This window comes from Mirounga angustirostris, unplaced genomic scaffold (assembly GCF_029215605.1).
Source record: "Mirounga angustirostris isolate CCGP_5_RB_7025 unplaced genomic scaffold, mMirAng1.0.hap1 SCAF_1, whole genome shotgun sequence".
Taxonomy (NCBI): Eukaryota; Metazoa; Chordata; class Mammalia; order Carnivora; family Phocidae; genus Mirounga; species Mirounga angustirostris.
The window spans coordinates 1,938,909-1,956,385 of NW_026991709.1; the positions used below are offsets into that span (position 1 = coordinate 1,938,909).

The 17,477-nt window shown below is 44.5% G+C and overlaps 2 protein-coding genes across 2 annotated transcripts; one reads left to right on the forward strand and one right to left on the reverse strand.

The window, feature by feature from the left end:
• Positions 1-11,159: 11,159 nt before the first annotated feature.
• LOC123842966 (keratin-associated protein 12-1-like) lies at positions 11,160-11,480 on the reverse strand. Its single transcript, XM_045872115.2, has one exon. It carries the CDS (start codon positions 11,478-11,480, stop codon positions 11,160-11,162), a length of 321 nt encoding a protein of 106 aa, XP_045728071.2.
• A 2,450-nt stretch (positions 11,481-13,930) lies between these two features.
• On the forward strand, positions 13,931-14,311 carry LOC135362405 (keratin-associated protein 12-1-like). Its single transcript, XM_064577241.1, has one exon. The coding sequence runs from the start codon at positions 13,931-13,933 to the stop codon at positions 14,309-14,311; it is 381 nt and encodes a 126-aa protein (XP_064433311.1).
• Positions 14,312-17,477: the final 3,166 nt, after the last annotated feature.

The following is a 17,477-nucleotide window of genomic DNA, read 5'->3' on the forward strand; positions in this document are numbered from 1 at the left end:
TTTCCCTGATGTCAAGTGACATTGAACATTTTTTCATGTGTTGGCCATTTGTATGTCTTCTTTGCAGAAATGTCTGTTTGTGTCTTCCGCCCATTTCTTGATTGGATTATTTGTTCTTTGGGTGTTGAATTTGCTAAGTTCTTTATAGATTTTGGATACTAGCCCTTTATTTGATATGTCATTTGCAAATATCTTCTCCCATTCTGTTGGTTGTCTTTTGGTTTTGTTGATTGTTTCCTTTGCTGTGCAGAAGCTTTTTATCTTGATGAAGTCCCAATAGTTCATTTTTGCCCTTGCTTCCCTTGCTTTTGTCAACATTTCTAGGAAGAAGTTGCTGCGGCTGAGGTCGAAGAGGTTGCTGCCTGTGTGCTCCTCAAGGATTTTGATGGATTCCTATCTCACACTGAGGTCTTTCATCCATTTTGAGTCTATTTTTGTGTATGGTGCAAGAAAATGGTCCAGTTTCATTCTTCTGCATGTGGCTGTCCAAATTTCCCAGCACCATTTGTTGAAGAGACTGTCTTTTTAACATTGGACATTCTTTCCTGCTTTGTTGAAGATTAGTTGACCATAGAGTTGAGGGTCCATTTCTGGATTTTCTATTCTGTTCCATTGATCTATGGGTCTGTTTTTGTGCCAGTATACATACTGTTTTGATTACAGCTTTGTAATAGAGCTTGAAGTCCGGAATAGTGATGCCACCAACTTTGGTTTTCTTTTTCAACATTCCTTTGGCTATTTGGGGTCTTTTCTGGTTCTGTACAAATGTTAGGATTATTTGTTCCAGTTTTGTGAAAAAAGTTCATGGTATTTTGATAGGGGTTGCATTGAATGTGTAGACTGCCCTAGGTAGCATAGACATTTTAACAATATTTGTTCTTCCAATCCATGAGCATGGAACGTTTTTCCATTTCTTTGTGTCTTCCTCAATTTCTTTCATGAGTATTTTATAGTTTTCTGAGTACAGATTCTTTGCCTCTTTGGTTAGATTTATTCCTAGGTATCTTATGGTGTTGGGTGCAATTGTAAATGGAATCGACTCCTTAATTTCTCTTTCTTCTGTCTTGTTGTTGGTGTATAGGAATGCCACTGATTTCTGTGCATTGATTTTATATCTTGTCACTTTACTGAATTCCTGTATGAGTTCTAGCAATTTTGGGGTGGAGTCTTTTGGGTTTTCCACATAAAGTATCATGTCATCTGAGAAGAGTGAGAGTTTGACTTCTTCTTTGCTGAACTGGATGCCTTTGATTTCTTTTTGTTGTCTGAATGCTGTGGCTAGGACTTCTAATACTATGTTGAATAGCAGTGGTGATAGTGGACATCCCTGCCGTGTTCCTGACCTCAGGGGGAAAGCTCTCAGTTTTTCCCCATTCAGAATGATATTCGCTGTGGGTTTTTCATAGATGGCTTTTATGATATTGAGGTATGTACCCTCTATCCCTACACTGTGGAGAGTTTTAATCAAGAAAGAATGCTGTATTTTGTCAAATGCTTTTTCTGAATCTTTTGAGAGGATCATATGGCTCTTGTCCTTTCTTTTATTAATGTAGTGTATCACATTGATTGATTTGCAGATATTGAACCACCCTTGCAGCCCAGGAATAAATCCCACTTGGTCGTGGGGAATAGTCCTTTTAATGTACTGTTGGATCCTATTGGCTAGTATCTTGGTGAGAATTTTTGCATCCATGTTCATCAGGAATATTGGTCTGTAATTCTCCTTTTTGGTGGAGTCTTTGTCTGGCTTTGGGATCAAGGTAATGCTGGCCTCATAGAAAGAGTTTGGAAGTTTTCCTTCCATTTCTATATTTTTTGAAACAGCTTCAGAAGAATAGGTATTAATTTTTCTTTAAATGTTTGGTAGAATTCCCCTGGGAGGCCATCCAGCCCTGGGCTCTTATTTGTTCGGAAATTTTTGATTACTGCTTCAATTTCCTTGCTGGTTATGGGTCTGTTCAGGTTTTCTGTTTCTTCCTGGTTCAGTTTTGGTAGTTCATATGTTTCTAGGAATGCATCCATTTCTTCCAGATTGTCTAATTTGCTGGGATATAGTTGCTCATAATATGTTCTTAAAATTGTTTGTATTTCTTCAGTGTTAGTTGTGATCTCTCCACTTTCATTCATGATTTTATTTATTTGGGTCCTTTTTCTTTTCTCTTTGAGTCTGGCCAGGGTTTATCAATCTTATTAATTCTTTCAAAGAACCAGCTCCTAGTTTTGTTGATCTGTTCTACTGTTCTTTTGGTTTTTATTTCATTGATTTCTGCTCTAATATTTATTAATTCTCTTCTCCTGCTGTGTTTAACTTTATTTTCTGTTCTTTCTCCAGCTTCTTTAGGTGTAAGGTTAGGTTGTGTATTTGAGACTTTTCTTGTTTTTTGAGAAAGGCCTGTATTGCTATATACTTCCCTCTTAGGACTGCTTTTGCTGCATCCCAAAGATTTTGAACAGTTGTGTTTTCACTTCCATTTGTTTCCATGAATTTCTTAAACTCTTAATTTCCTGGCTGACCCATTAATTCTTTGGTGGGATGCTCTTTAACCTCCATATATTTGAGTTCCTTCCAAATTTCCTCTTGTGATTGAGTTCAAGTTTCAAAGCATTGTGGTCTGAAAATATGCAGGGGATGATCTCAATCTTTTGGTACTGGTTGAGACCTGATTTGTGATCCCATATGTGATCTATTCTCTAGAATGTTCCATGTGCACTAGAGAAGAATGTGTATTCTGTTGCTTTATGATAGAATGCCCTGAATATATCTGTGAAGTCCATCTGGTCCATCAGTGTGTCATTCAAAGCCCTTGTTTCCTTGTTGATCTTCTACTCAGATGATCTGTCCATTGCAGTGAGTGGGGTGTTAAAGTCCCCTACTATTATTGTATTCTTATCAATGTGTTTCTTTAATTTTGTTATTAATTGGTTTATATAATTGGCTGCTCTCATGTTAGGGGCATAAATATTTACAATTGTTAGATCTTGTTGGATAGACCCTTTAATTATGATATAGTGTCCTTCCTCATCTAGAATAATAAGAGATGAGGAAGGACACTATATCATAATTAAAGGGTCTATCTAACACAAGGCAAGAAACAACAAATGTTAGAGAGGTTGTGAGAGAAAGGGGAACCCTCTTACACTGTCGGTGGGAATGCAAGTTGGTACAGCCACTTTGGAAAACAGTGTGGAAGTTCTTCAAAAAATTAAATATAGAGCTACCCTATGACCCAGCAATTACACTCCTGGGTATTTACCCCAAAAACACAGATGTAGTGAAAAGAAGGGCCATATGCACCCCAGTGTTCATAGCAGCAATGTCCGCAATAGCTAAACTGTGGAAAGAGCCAAGATGCCCTTCAACAGATGAATAGATAAAGAATAGATAAAAAAAAATATATGTGGTCCATATATACAATGGAATATTACTCAGCCATCAGAAAGGATGAATACCCAACTTTTACATCAACATGGATGAGACTGGAGGAGATTATGCTAAGTGAAATAAGTCAAGCAGAGAAAGTCAATTATCATATGGTTTCACTTATTTGTGGAACATAAGGAATAGCATGGAAGACATTAGGAGAAGGAAGGGAAAAATGAAGGGGGGGGGAATCGGAGGGAAAGATGAACCATGAGAGACTATGGACTCTGAGAAACAAACTGAATGTTTTAGAGGGGAGGGTGGTGGGGGGATGGGTTAGCCCGGTGATGGGTATTAAGGAGAGCACGTACTGCATGGAGCATTGGGTGTTATATGAAAACAATGAATCATGGATCACCACATCAAAAACTAATGATGTATTGTATGGTGACTAACATAACATAATAAAATAAAATTTTAAAAAATCGAATTTGTCTGATATAAGGATTGCTACCCCAGCTTTCTTTTTTTTTTTAAGATTTTATTTATTTATTTGACAGAGAGAGAGGTTCAATTTACATATAATAAAATTTAGTCTTCTTAGGTGTACTTGTAAAGAACATCTATAAATGTGCACAGTTTATATATATCACATCTGCACCACAATTATGGTACAGGACTTCACAGCCACCCCAAATGTCCTCATGACCCTCCCAGCATCTGGAAACCACTGATCTGGTCCCTTTAGTTGTGCTTCTTCTAGAATGCCATAGAAATGAAACCAGTAGCATGAAGCCTTTCAAGTTTGCTTTCTTTCACTTTGAATAATCCATTTGAAGCTCATTCATGGTATTGCATTCATCAGTAGTTTATCCCTCGTATTTGCTGAGTAGTATTGGACACCCACTGATCAATGGTAGACATTTGGTTTGCCTCAAGTTTCTGGCTATTATGAATGAACCACTATAACATTCATGTACAGGTTTCTTTTGTAGACATATGTTTTTGTTTCTCTTGAGTAAATGTCTAGGAGTGGAATAGCTGGACTGCATGCTAAGGGTCTGTCCTGCTGACACCATCTTGCCTTGATCAATGTAGCTTTAGGGTAAGTCTTGAAATCAGCTAAAGTTTGTTTTCCCCTCCTTCTTTAAACAAGTTGTTTAGGCAATTCTAGTTTCTTTGACTTTCCATATAGATATTAGAATAAGCTTATCAATATCTACAAAAATTCATGTTGAGATTTTGATTGAGATTGTGTTGAAACTATAGATTGGTTTGGAGAAAATTGACATATCTGGCAATCCATGAACATGGTATATTTATTTAGGTCTTCTTTGATTTCTCTCACCAATGTTTTATAGTTTTCAACATACAATTTTGTACATTCCTCTCTACCAAGATTTATCCTTATGATTTTTTGATATTTTGATGATATTGTAAATGGTATTATTTAAAAATGTCAGTTTCCAATTAATCATTGCTAGTATTTAGACATAAAATTTACTTTTGTATATTGACCTTTATTCTTTGTCTTTCCTAAATCCACTTACTAGTTCTAATAGCTTTATTACAGAATTTTGGGATTTTCTAGATAGACAGTAATGCAACATGTTAACAGAGACTGTGTTATTTCTTCCTTTCCAGTCTATATGCCTTTTACTTATTTTCATTCTTTTATTACACTGTTTAGGAACTCCAGTATGAGAATGAATAGAATAAGTGAAATTAGAAATCCTCACTTTGTTCCTGATTTTAAAGAGAAAGCATGCCATCTTTCATCATTAAGCTTGATATTAATGTAGATTTTTGGTAGTTGCCCTTTAAAAGAAATTCCTCTTAATTCCTAGATTCCTGAGAGATCTTGAGTGGATTTTAAATTTTGTCAAATCCTTTTCTGAATCTATTGAGATGATATGTCTGTTGATATGATCAGTTACACGAATTGGTTTTGAACACTGAACCAACCTTGTATTTCTGGGATAAATCTCACATGACCATAATCTTTTTATTTCTTTTATATTTCCAGATTTGATTTGTTAATATTTTGCTATTTGAGGATTGTTGATATGGAGGATATTGAGAATATTTTTGCATCTTGGTTCATGAGAGATATTGGTTTATAGTTTTCTTGTAATGGTTTTTTCTAATTCTGATATCAAGATTATGCTGGCCTTATAAAATGAATTGGAAAGAGTACTCTCCTTCTATTTTCTGGAAGAGTCCATGGAATTGACAGTATTTCTTTCTTAAATATTTGGTAGAATTTGCAATGAAGAATTTGGTCTTGGAATTTTCTTTGTTCTAAGTTTTTAAACTGCAAATTCAGTTTCTTTGACAGCTATAGGACTATTTGGGTTCTCTATTTCTTCTTGAATGAGCTTTTGTAGTTAAGTCTTTTAAGGAATTTGACCATTTCGTCCGAGTCATCAAATTTATTGGTACAAAGTTGTGTTATTCCCTTATAATCTTTTTAGTGGCTGTAAGATCTATAACAATTCTCTCATTTCTAATATTGGTATTTTGTGTCTTTTCTTTCTTTTTTATTTTACTGATTGGGCTAGAGTTTATCAGTTTTTTTTTAAATTATTTATTATTTGACAGATAGAGATATATATAGAGAGAGCACAAACAGGGGGAGTGGCAGGCAGAGGGTGAGGGAGAAGCAGGCTCCCTGCTGAGCAGGGAGCCCAATGTGGGGCTCAATCCCAGGACCCTGAGATCATGACCTAAGCCAAAGGCAGATGCCAAACAACTGAGCCACCCAGGCACCCTGAGTTTACAAATTTTTTTAAAAAGATGTTATTATTTATTTATTTTAAAGAGAGAGAGCATGTGAGTGGGGGGAGGGACAGGGAGAGGCAGAGAATCTCAAGCAGACTCCAGGCCGAGCCCAGAGTCCGATATGTGGCTCAATCCCACGACCCATGAGATCATGACCTGAGCTGAAATCACAAGTCTGACGCTCAACTGACTGAGACGCCCAGAAACCCCTAGAGTTGGTGAATTTTGTTGCTCTTCCCAAAGAAGCAGCTTTTGGTTTCATTGTGTTTTTTATATTGTTTTCTATTTTCTATTTCATTGTTTTTTGCTTGTATTTTCAATTATTTCTTTTTATTCACCCATTTTGGGTTTAATTTGCTCTTCTTTTCTAGTTTAAGGTGAAAACTTAATCGATTTCAGAATTTTCTTCCTTGTGAATATAAGCATTTAATGATATAATTGTCCCCGTAAATGCTACTTCAGCTGTGTCCCACCTATTTTGACATATTGTCTTCTTTGTTCAAAATATTTCCTAATTTCTCTTGGCACTTCTTTTGTTGAACCATGGATTATTTAGAAGTGGGTTGGGTAATTCCCAACCCACTTCTAAATAATCCATGGGGTTATTTCCATCTATGCTTTTGTTATTAATGTCTAATTTAATTTCAGTGTAGTCAGAGAACATATTGTATTATTTCAATGCCTTCAAATTTGTTGAAGTTTATTTTATGGTGTAGAACATGGTCTTTTTTATATATATTCTATATGCACTTGAAAAGAATGTGTATTTTACTATTGCTGAGTGGGGTGTTTAATAAATATTCACTAGGTCACCTTGGTTGGCAGTATTGTTGGGCCCTTTATATCCTTAATGATTTTATGTCTACATGCTCAATTGCTGAGAAGCTGAAGTCTCATGATAACAAAACATGTGGATTTGTCCATTTCTCCCTGCAGTTCTTTCAGTTTTTTGTTTCAGGTGTTTTGAAACTTTGTTGTTAGGTGCTTACACATTTAGGATTCTTAAGTTTTCTTGGAGAACCAACCCTTTTATTATTATGTACTGTCCTTCTTTATCCTTGGAATTATACCTTGCTCTGAAATATACATTTTTAAATATTAACATAGCCATTCCAACTTTATTTGATTAGAGTTTGTAGGGTATATTTTTCCACCTGTTTACTCTTAACCTATCTATGTTTTTCTATTTAATGTGGGATTTCTGGTAGATAGCAGATAGTTGGATCTTGCTTTTTTATCCAATTTAAAAATCTCTGTCTTTTGATTTCGATGTTTGGAACTTTGGCATTTAATGGAAGTTGTTGATGTACTTAAATGTAAAATACCATTTGCTGGTTGTGTTATATTTGTGCCATCAGTTCTTTTTTTCTCTTTCTCTTCTTTTCAGGTTTAGCATTTTTAATTATCCCGTTTCACCTCTACTTTTGGCCTCATCAGTTACACATCTTTTCGAAGTGGATTGGTGAAGAGTTTATAATTTACACCTTTAGTAGAACACGATCTACCTCCAAATGCTATTATGCCGTCCCTCTGTGGTGTTGGGACTCTGTAGCAGTGTACTTCCACGTCACATCATCTGAGGGGCTGCTGTCTCCTTTACCTCTACACGTGTGAAGAACCCCCAGTGCATTTTGATGGTGTCTGCTCTAGACAGTTGATTATCTTGTAAAGCTTTTTATATTGAGCTTCTCTCTAGAATAATTTCTAGAGCCATTTTTTCCCTTGCATACATCAGGTTTCTCTCTGCTCTCCCAATCACTGGCTTGAAGAAATTTTCTTAATGTTTCTGGTAGTGCGTGTCTGTGGTTGGTTAATCTCTCTCAGTTTTTGTTTATCTGAGCAAGTGTTTATTTCACTTTGATTTTTAAAGATGCTTTCTTAAAACATTGGTAGATTTGATAGATTTTTCTTTTAGTATTTTAAAGATGCCATTCTGTTGTTTTTTGAATTGTATGCTTTCTAATTAGACTCTGAAGAAATTCTTATCTTTGTTCTGTATGGAACATGTCTTTTTCATGTGGATGCCTTCAAGATTTTTTCTTCTCTTTTGGTATTGTCCTAGAGCTCTTTGATGTTTTGTTCTTTTTTTTCCTCCCACTTTCTCTTTGTGTGTGTTTAAAGATTTTATTATTGTTTTTAATCTTTACACCCAACGTGGGGCCAGAACTTACAACCCTGAGATCAAGAGTTGCATGCTCCACTGACTGAGCCAGCCAGGTGCCCCTCTTTGTGTTTTAATATGGGAAATTTCTATTTACTTATTTTCAAATTTAATGATTCCACACTTGGCTGTGTGATGTATACTCATGAGCTAATGGTAGGAATTCATCTCTGACACTGTATTTTTAATTTTATAGTATCTGTTTGGCTCTTTCTTATAATTTCCATCTCTCTGATGAAATTCCCCATCTGTTCATATATGTAGTCTGTGTTTTATACTCTATCCTTTTATATATTGTGATATTGTGAGCCTGGAGAGTCATGGAAGCTCTCTACTCTCTCCGCATGCATGTCTTGCCCTCTGCATCTCTTCCATCTGGCTGTTTCTGAGCTGTATCCTTTTATAATAAACTGGTAATCTAGTAAGTAAAAGTTTCTCTGAGTTCTGTGAGCCACTCTAACAAATCAATTGAACCTTAAGACCTCTGCTCTAGAGCTGGTTGGTCAGAAACACAGGTGACAAGCCAAGCTTGCAGCTAGATCTGAAATGGTATGGGGTCAGTCTTCTAGGACTGAGCCATTAACCTGTGGGATCTGATGCTGTCTCCAAGTAGATAATGTCAGAACTGAGTGGAATTTTAAGACACCAAGTGGTATCACAGAGCACTGTTTGTTGGAGGTATGGGGAAGCATTCCCCACACATATATGAAAATTGGGTCTAAGAACCCAATGTACATATTAATCACAGTTAATTAATTAATTAATTAATTAAAAACCTTTTTTTGCCCCCCATGATTCAATGCTTCACTCCATCCCACAGGTAACTATTGCCCTAAATTTAATATTTGTCATTCTCATGCTTTTAGCTATACATTTACCACATGTCCTCCATAAATATTTATATCTCTTACATATTTGCCACTTCTTTGACTCTTTTTGCTGCATTCTGGATACTTTCTTTGGACCTGCCTTCTGATTTTTCTAATTCTCTCTTCAGTTGTGTCTAATATTTTATTTAAGTTGTCCACTGTTTCTAATTTCCATTACTTGACTTTTTTTAATTTCTAGAAGTTATCTTTGTTTCCCTCAAGTCTGTTTCTTTCTTCTATTTTAATAGAGACTCAATTCTCCTATTTATATTTCTCTCTTTATTTCTTTAAATATAATAACGTGTTTTATTTTACAGTCACTAGACTGTACATTACATCCCAAGGACTTATTTTGTGAATGGAAGTTTGTATCTTTTGATATCCCTCACTCATTCACTCTCCCACCCTCTACCTCTGGAAACCACCAGTCTTGTTTTCTACATTTATGACCTTGTTTTATTTTGTTTTGTTTCCTTTGTTTTGTTTTTTAGATTCCACATATAAGTGAGATCATACAGTATTTGTCTTTCTCTGACTTATTTTGCTCATCATAGTTATTTTAATGTTTCTGTCTGATAGCTCCAATATCTGGGTCATTTTTGAGTTCAGTTTTGTTGATTGTTTTGTCCCCTGACAATGGATAGATTTTTTTCCCTTGCTTTTTTTGTATGTCTTCTAATTTTTGATTGAATATCAGATATCATGTATTAATTGAAATGGACATAAACAGTGTTTCCTCCTGGAAATGGGTGAGTCTCTTCTGTCAGGTCATCAGTGTGGTGGGGGGAAGTTTGGATCAACCTGCTCAGATGTTGACCTTGTTTTGGGTTGTTGTTATTGTGATGACCTTCAAGGTACCTAAGACTTTGGATTCCTTTTTGGTGGGCTTCCAGTGTCATGTGCTTAGGGCAAGCACTGGAGGCACAACATTCTTGCTCTGCCCTAAGTTTTCAACTGTCCCTGTGTGCCTGGCACATGGAGGGGACCTCTATACATGCCTGCCTCCCCCCAGGGATTGCCACTGCTCCTGCAGGTGTACCAGTCAGGCTGAGGTGGGAACAGGAAGACTCTGTTGTCCTGGCCCTGGGTCAGTCTTATTTTTTTATTTTTTATTTTTTAAATATATTTTATTTATTTATTTGAGAGAGAGAGAGCACATGCAAGCGAGAGAGCACAAGCAGGGGGAGCAGCAGAGGGAGAGGGAGAAGCAGACTCCCCGTTGAACAAGGAGCCTTATGTAGAGCTTGATCCCAGGACCCTGAGATCATGACCTGAGCTGAAGGCAGACGCTTCACCTACTGAGCCACCCAGGTGCCCTGGCCCTGGGTCAGTCTTGAGCAGGGCCTATGTGCCTGGGTCTTGGAGGGTGAGGCTTTCTCACTTCCTGCTGCTCTCCCTGGTGATGACCAGACTCCATTTTGTAGTTGGGGTGGGTTTGTGTGAGCTTTCCCTGCCCTCCCAGTCATAGAGCTCCGATTCCCATCCCCTATTCAGTGTGGGTAGTTTTTCCTCCGCCCTTCCCCATCTACAACGTGAGTCTCAGGTGGTGGATGTGGAGAGGGAACCTTCCCCCTGCACCCTCCAAGGACCCCCCACCTCCAGCTGAGCTGTTGGAGAGAGGGCTCTTTGAGGAGGGGCTGCTCTGTTTATGGCTGCATATGTCTTCAAGAAAAGAACTTAAAAATACATGAAGATAAACCAGAAGGACAAGCTGTATCAGGAAAGCATGGTTTATTTGGCTCACACAGGGTTGGTTCCCTGCTGGAGGCAGAGGACCCTGGAAACCAGGGCCTCCCAGAGGGGACACGCAGGGTTACAGAGGGTTCCAGATCATCCTGCTACATCCTTGCCACAGGCTTCAGAGGGTCCGTTGGGCATGTTCTTCATCTGCCCTGTGCAGAACCTGGAGGCCACTGAAGACTTGTTCCAGGAGGGGAGCAGGTGTGGCCCCCTGTGCCCTGGGAGCAGCTGGGTGGGAGGCTCATGGTCAGAAGCAGGACGGGGTGCTACAAGAGATGGGTCTGCAGAGCAGGGTGGGGTGGGAGGGCTGGCAGCCCCCGGAGGACTGGCAGGAGGGGGCCATGAACACGAGGGGCTTGTAGCTCACGGGCAGGCAAACAGAGGACTGGCAGGAGGGGACCACATACACGGCGGGCTTGCAGCTCACAGGCATGGACACGGCGGGCTGGCAGCTCACGGGCATGGACACAGCGGGCTGGCAGCTCACGGGCACGTAGCAGGACGCCTGGCAGGAGCTGGGGGTGCAGCAGGACGCCTGGCAGCCCGTGGAGCAGCTGGTGAAGCTCATGGTGGCGTGGGGCTGGAGTGGAGTCAGGGAGGAGGGCGGTGATGTCTGGAGGCTCCTTCCCCGGGCAGCCTTTATACCCGGGCTCTAGGCGTCCGGGCAACACAGAAGCACAACTTGTTGACTTCCTCATAGTTGTTTCCACCATGTTTCCCCCAACATCTGTGGGACGCACTCTCCTGTGTTATGCTCCACTGTAACACATTTAGCTTAGAGGCCAATTTCTTCTTCTGTAAACAGGATCTTCTGGTTTGCCTGTGCGTGGGGTTCGTGCTATTTCTCCAGGCCAGTAATGTGCACATAACATCATGCTCCACTCAGGACCGCGTCCTTTATTCCTTTTCGTCTCATGCCCTTCATTGGTGACTTTGAGGCAGTGATGCATTTTGAGCTTTTATTTTGTATAGGAAAGCATTAAACTAGCGATCTGTAAACTGGGAAGCAGGGAAGTCTGTGGGACAAACCTGGCTTGCTTCTTGTTTTGTAAATAAAGTTTTATTGGAAACAACTATGCTCATTTGCTTACGTATTGTCTAGGGCTTGCACTATAATGCAGAGTGATTATGAGAGAAACCATGACCCTGCAAAGCCTGAAATATTTACTATTTTCCCTTATAGAAAGGTGACCAACTTCTGCCTTCTAGTAATCTATACAATAATTGATTTGTTCATGCAACAAATATATATTGTGTGCTGGCTACAGAGACATCCTAGCCTCGTGAGCCTTGTGGGGCAATGAATAAACGAGAGCATGAAAGTTAATGCATGAAATGATTCCAGAGCGGGCTGAGTCCCAGAAAGGAAAACAGGTTCAGCAGGTAGAGAGGAATAGGGGTGCTGGCGAGTGGTTTGGGGACCTCTGTGTGGAGGCGATGCTGAGCTGGCATGTGGGTGACATGGATGGGACAGGGGTGGTGTTCCAAGCAGAAGCAGCCATGGGGGCATGAGGACACTGCTGCAGAAATGGGCATGTTCCTGGAACAGTGGGAAATCCTGCAGTGTGGGCGCTGGGCCGCAGGTGCAGGTGGACAAGTGCAGACCACACAGCTTGAGTCCAGGCATCACAGTCCAGGGCCGACAGAATAAGAAAGACTGTCAATATGAAGACACATCAGTAGGAATTACCCAATCTGAAAAAGAGAACAGAATTAAGAATCATGAAGAGGGTCTATGGACAATATCAGCAAGTCTAACAATAAGCAATTTTAACCCAAGGAGGAGAAGAGAATAATATTGAAGTATAAATAAGGGACAAAATTCCCCCATTTTTTTTCAAGTAGGCTCCATGTCCAGCATGGAACCCAATGTGGGGCTTGAACTCACGACCCTGAGATCAAGACCTGAGCTGAGATCAAGAGTCAGATGCTCAACTGATTGAGTCATCCAGGCAACACCCCAAATTTGATTTTTTTTTTTAAATTCTAACTTACCAGGGCGCCTGGGTGGCTCAGTTGGTTAAGCGACTGCCTTCGGCTCAGGTCATGATCCTGGAGTCCCGGGATCGAGTCCCGCATCAGGCTCCCTGCTTGGCAGGGAGTCTGCTTCTCCCTCTGACCCTCCTCCCTCTCATGCTCTCTGTCTCTCATTCTCTCTCTCTTTCAAATAAATAAATAAAATCTAAAAAAAAAAATAAATAAATAATATTTAAATAAATTCTAACTTAACGGATCCAAGAATCTCAGAAAACCCCTAAAGCCCCAACATAATTTGGCACAATGGTAAAGACCACAGACTCCAGAGTGAAACTGAGCAGCTTCAATTCCTGCTTCTTCACCCCAGTGGTGCGAGCACACAAACATCATGGAATCTAACTGCGCCTCCATGTAAGAGGGGTATCACCTACCCCTTGGATGGCGGCAAGGATTGGTGACTAGTCAGTGATGAGCTGATCCAGGTAAAAGGCTTAGCACGGTGCCGGGCACAAAGCTGGGACTGGATGACATGGTGGATGACATGGCCACGGCTGTCCCCAGTGAGGAGCCCAGCTGCTTGGCTCTGGTCCATTGGGAAGACCTTCTGGATCACGGAGTTTCCAAATCAAAACGGAGGACCCCTGGTCTGGCAAGCAGGATGGTGCTTATGTGGACAGAGGACAGGGTATGTAAGCTGGGGGAGGACCTTGAACATCCTGATGTGGGGTCTCCTATCCCCCGCTGATGGTCCTTCACCATCCAACCTGGGCTCTGAGTCCAGAAATCACAGGCCTGCTGGGTCACACTGAGCCTCCAGCTGTTGCAGAGTTTCCTGAACCGAGTCACTTCCCCCAGAAACTCCAGGAAGAGACGCACAGAGGAGGAGGAGGAGGAGGAGGCAAACAATCAGGCAACCAGGAGGAAGGCACCTGTGTGGCTTGTTGCCAGGATGCCACAGCCCGGGTATAAAGGCTGCCTGGGGAAGGAACCTCCAGACCAGCCCTGTCCTCCACCCTGACTCCACTCCAGCCCCACACCGCCATGTACTTCACCAGCTGCTCCACGGGCTGCCAGCCGGCCAGCTGCACCCCCAGCTCCTGCCAGACATCCTGCTGCGTGCCCGTGAGCTGCCAGACGTCCTGCTGTACCCCCAGCTCCTGCCAGACGTCCTGCTACGTGCCCAGTCCCTGCCAGGTGACCTGCTGTGTGCCCAGCTCCTGCCAGACGTCCTGCTGCGTGCCCATGAGCTACAAGCCTGCTGTGTGCCTGCCCGTGAGCTGCAAGCCAGTTGTGTGCCTTCCCGTGAGCTACAAGCCCATTGTGTATGTGGCCCCCTCCTGCCAGTCCTCTGGGGGCTGGCAGCCCTCCTGCCCCACCCTGGTCTGCAGGCCTGTCCCCTGCGGCACCCCTAATTGCAGCTGAGCCCATGGCCTCCTAGGACCCCTCCTCTGTGCGGTCAGAAGTGGCTGCTCTCCGAACTCCTACCAGGCGGCCCAGACATCATCCACTTCAGACCTTCTGGACCCGGCTGACCATCTTACAGCTAACCAGGCGGAGAGTCGCCCCCAGTGTCCCTGGCCCTGGCCTGGACCATTCACCCAGCACCCACCTGGCTGGTGCGGAGTGCCCAGGCTCGCAGCCACCAACACAAAGGTCTAATAAATCCCAGAATGCATTCGAAGTCCACCCGAGTGTGTGCGGTGTCCCTTAGCGCCTTTCCCTAAACTGCTTCCTCCAGGGGGAGCTCCCAAAATCCAGGAAAGCTCCCTCTGCGGAGAAGCCACAGGTTACCAGATGGCCGTGCACAGGGCACTGAGCACTCAAAGGTGGCCTCTTGGGCGAGTGGGCGCTCCTAGCTCAGCCTGACGGGCCCCCAGGGCTTCCTTTGTCCCACTTTGTCCCTTGAACCAGTGAGGTTATTTCTTACTCTGCTGGGTGGGACTGAGGGCGAATCCCTAACTTTCTGATCTGACCCCTTTTAGGTAAAAAGGTCTCCTGCTCAGCAATTAATATGCGGAGCCAACCTGGTCTAAAAATTAAAAGTGTACGCTCCCTAGAAGAGTATACCTCCTCCTCCTCCCATTCGGGGGGACAGGGCTTTGTGGGTAACTTCGTGGCCCTGGAGATGTCCACGTCCTCATCCCCACAACTGGTGGATACAGCCCTACAGGCGAGGCGGCGTCCCAGACGGGGTGGACTGAGGGTCTTGCAATGGGAGCCGTCCTGGATTGGCCGGGTGGGCTCGCGTCATCCCAGGGCTTGGGGAGGAGGGAGAGGAAGGGCTGCCGCGGAAGACGAGGCCGTGGGAAGCGGGGCACCGTGCTGTGGGCTTGGAGCACCGTCCCCTCCGACTGGCTCTCTCCCGGGCAACGGTAGCCGCTGACCGTGTAGACGCCCCGTCTATGAGCAGTCCAACTGACCTTGTAGATGCCCCACGGGGCAGGTGGTCCGCTAGCGGCTGGGCGGGACAGCGAGCAGGTTGCGCGGGCGCTGGGGGAGGACCCGGCCCGGCCACACCTTGGTTTTAGCCCCTGAGGCCGCTCCAGACTCTGGCCTCCGGGCCGGCAGAGTCTGCTGGAGCTGCCGCAGCCACCGGGGGTGCCGTCTGTGTCCGGGCCACGGCACGGACCCAGCCTCGGTCGCACAGCCCCGGACGGCCGCCCTCCTGGGTGCTCCCGCGGGGAGCCTGCACTGTTCCGGGCCGGGAAACTGGCCCGGAAACCAGACCTGCCCGACAGCGTGGGCTTAGCCCCTGTGGTGTGACCACGGGCCACCCAAGAGCAAGGGCGCTGGGGCCGCCCCGGAGACGGGCGGGAGGCACGCAGAGAGGGACGGTCATCAGCACAAGGGAGCCGAGGCCCACCAGGGCGCGGGGGGAGCTGCGTGAGAACCAGGAGTCTAAGAGGAGCGCCATCAAGGGGGTCCTTCCTGCGGCAGGACCACGTATCCACGCATCTGGAAACATCCATGATCGTGAGGTCGGGGTTATAAGGATGGGGATTCAGCAGGGACTCCCAGAGCACCTCCCGTGCGCGGCTCCTCCCCACCCTTGGTCCCACGCACAGGCCACCGCCGGCCGCCGGTCTCACCACCAGGGGTGTCCAGCGCCTGCGCGTCACGCCCTGGCCTTGCAGACACCCTCCCTCCAGGCGCCCCCGCGGCCACGGCTCCAACCACCGGACAGCGGGGGGCCTGCCCCGTCTCCCCAGTGATGCCTCTGAGGGCGGGGACCATCCCAGCCTCAGGCACGTTGGGTGACGGGGCGTGCGGGTCTGGGGATCCCACAGAAGGGCTCACCAACATCGACAATTTAGCCTTGTCGCCAAACTATGAGCCCGCGTTAAAGAAGCTTCCCAAGTAAAGACCCTGTCACCTCTGACTTCACCATCTGCACCGCTGGGCAATGGTGGCCGGCTGACTGCGTAGACGCCTTGTCTGTGAGCAGCCTGGCTGACTGTGTAGATACCTGACTGTGAGCAGTCCGGCTGACTGTGTAGACACCCTGTCTGTGAGCAGCTGGCTGACTGCGTAGACACCCGACTGTGAGCAGTCTGGTTGACTGCGTAGACGCCCCAGCCTGGAGCAGTCCAGCTGACTGTGTAGACACCCGACTGTGAGCAGCCTGGCTGACTGTGTAGACACCCGACTGTGAGCAGTGTGCCTGATCGTATAGACACCCCATCTCTGAGCACTCCCGCTGACCATGTAGATGGCCCATCTGTGAGAAATCTGGCTGACTGTGTAGATGCCCCGTCTGTGAGCAGTCTAGCTGACCGTTAGCCACGCTGACCAGAAGCAGCCTGGCCACAGGATGACCGGCCGTGTCTTCTGCAGCTGTGAACGACTTTCCCGCAGGAGCCGTGAGAAGGTCCTGGATGTTCTCGTGCCACGGGGCCAGAGCAGGGGTGCATCCTGCAGTCCTTCCCATGCACTATTTGCCAAACTGTGGTTTGCTGGTTTCCACGTGAGTCAACATCCCTGCACTTCACTCTTTTGGGTTACGGATGAGGTGGAACCTTCCTCCAGGTCTTTAACTCTGTGCCGTGAAGAATCCACTGAGGTCTCAGTATCTATGCAGATGGCCGTGTTTTTTTTAAATTTGAAAGAACAAGTAATGGGCACAGATTTTGGATAAATTCAGGCCAACTGAGGGATTTAAGAGTCAAGGCGGGTTTACTACCCAGCCCCTTTCTCTCTAAAGGCCCCCTTAGGGTTTTTACTCGGTCTCCTCTTCCCTGAGTAGAGCTAACTCGGGGTAGGGGTGAAGCCAGCCTCTGTGAGGAGATACCTTCTATTCCTCCCTCCACCTGCCAGACCTCTGCTATTCTGCTCCTGTGGGCCTCTTCCGTCTGTTCCTGGCACAAGGGATCAGTAGGGAGCCTGATGCTGACCTGGCTGGTCTGACTGGTGGCCACTTGACCCTCTAGTGCTAGAGGTCCACTGAGACTGCAGGCTCATCCTCTTCCACAGTCCTGAGGATTTGTCAACAAGGCATCTTTTTGCTCCCTGTCTCCTCAATCAGGCCTTGAGATCTTGAGTAGAATGAATGATGTCTGAACTGACCCCTGCACCCCTCTTGGGTCCTATA

What these genes read in the sequence shown, in the direction of transcription:
- LOC123842966 (XM_045872115.2), bottom strand. Translation starts at nt 11,480, where the DNA reads ATGAGCTTCACCAGCTGCTCCACGGGCTGCCAGGCGTCCTGCTGCACC.
- LOC135362405 (XM_064577241.1), top strand. Translation starts at nt 13,931, where the DNA reads ATGTACTTCACCAGCTGCTCCACGGGCTGCCAGCCGGCCAGCTGCACC.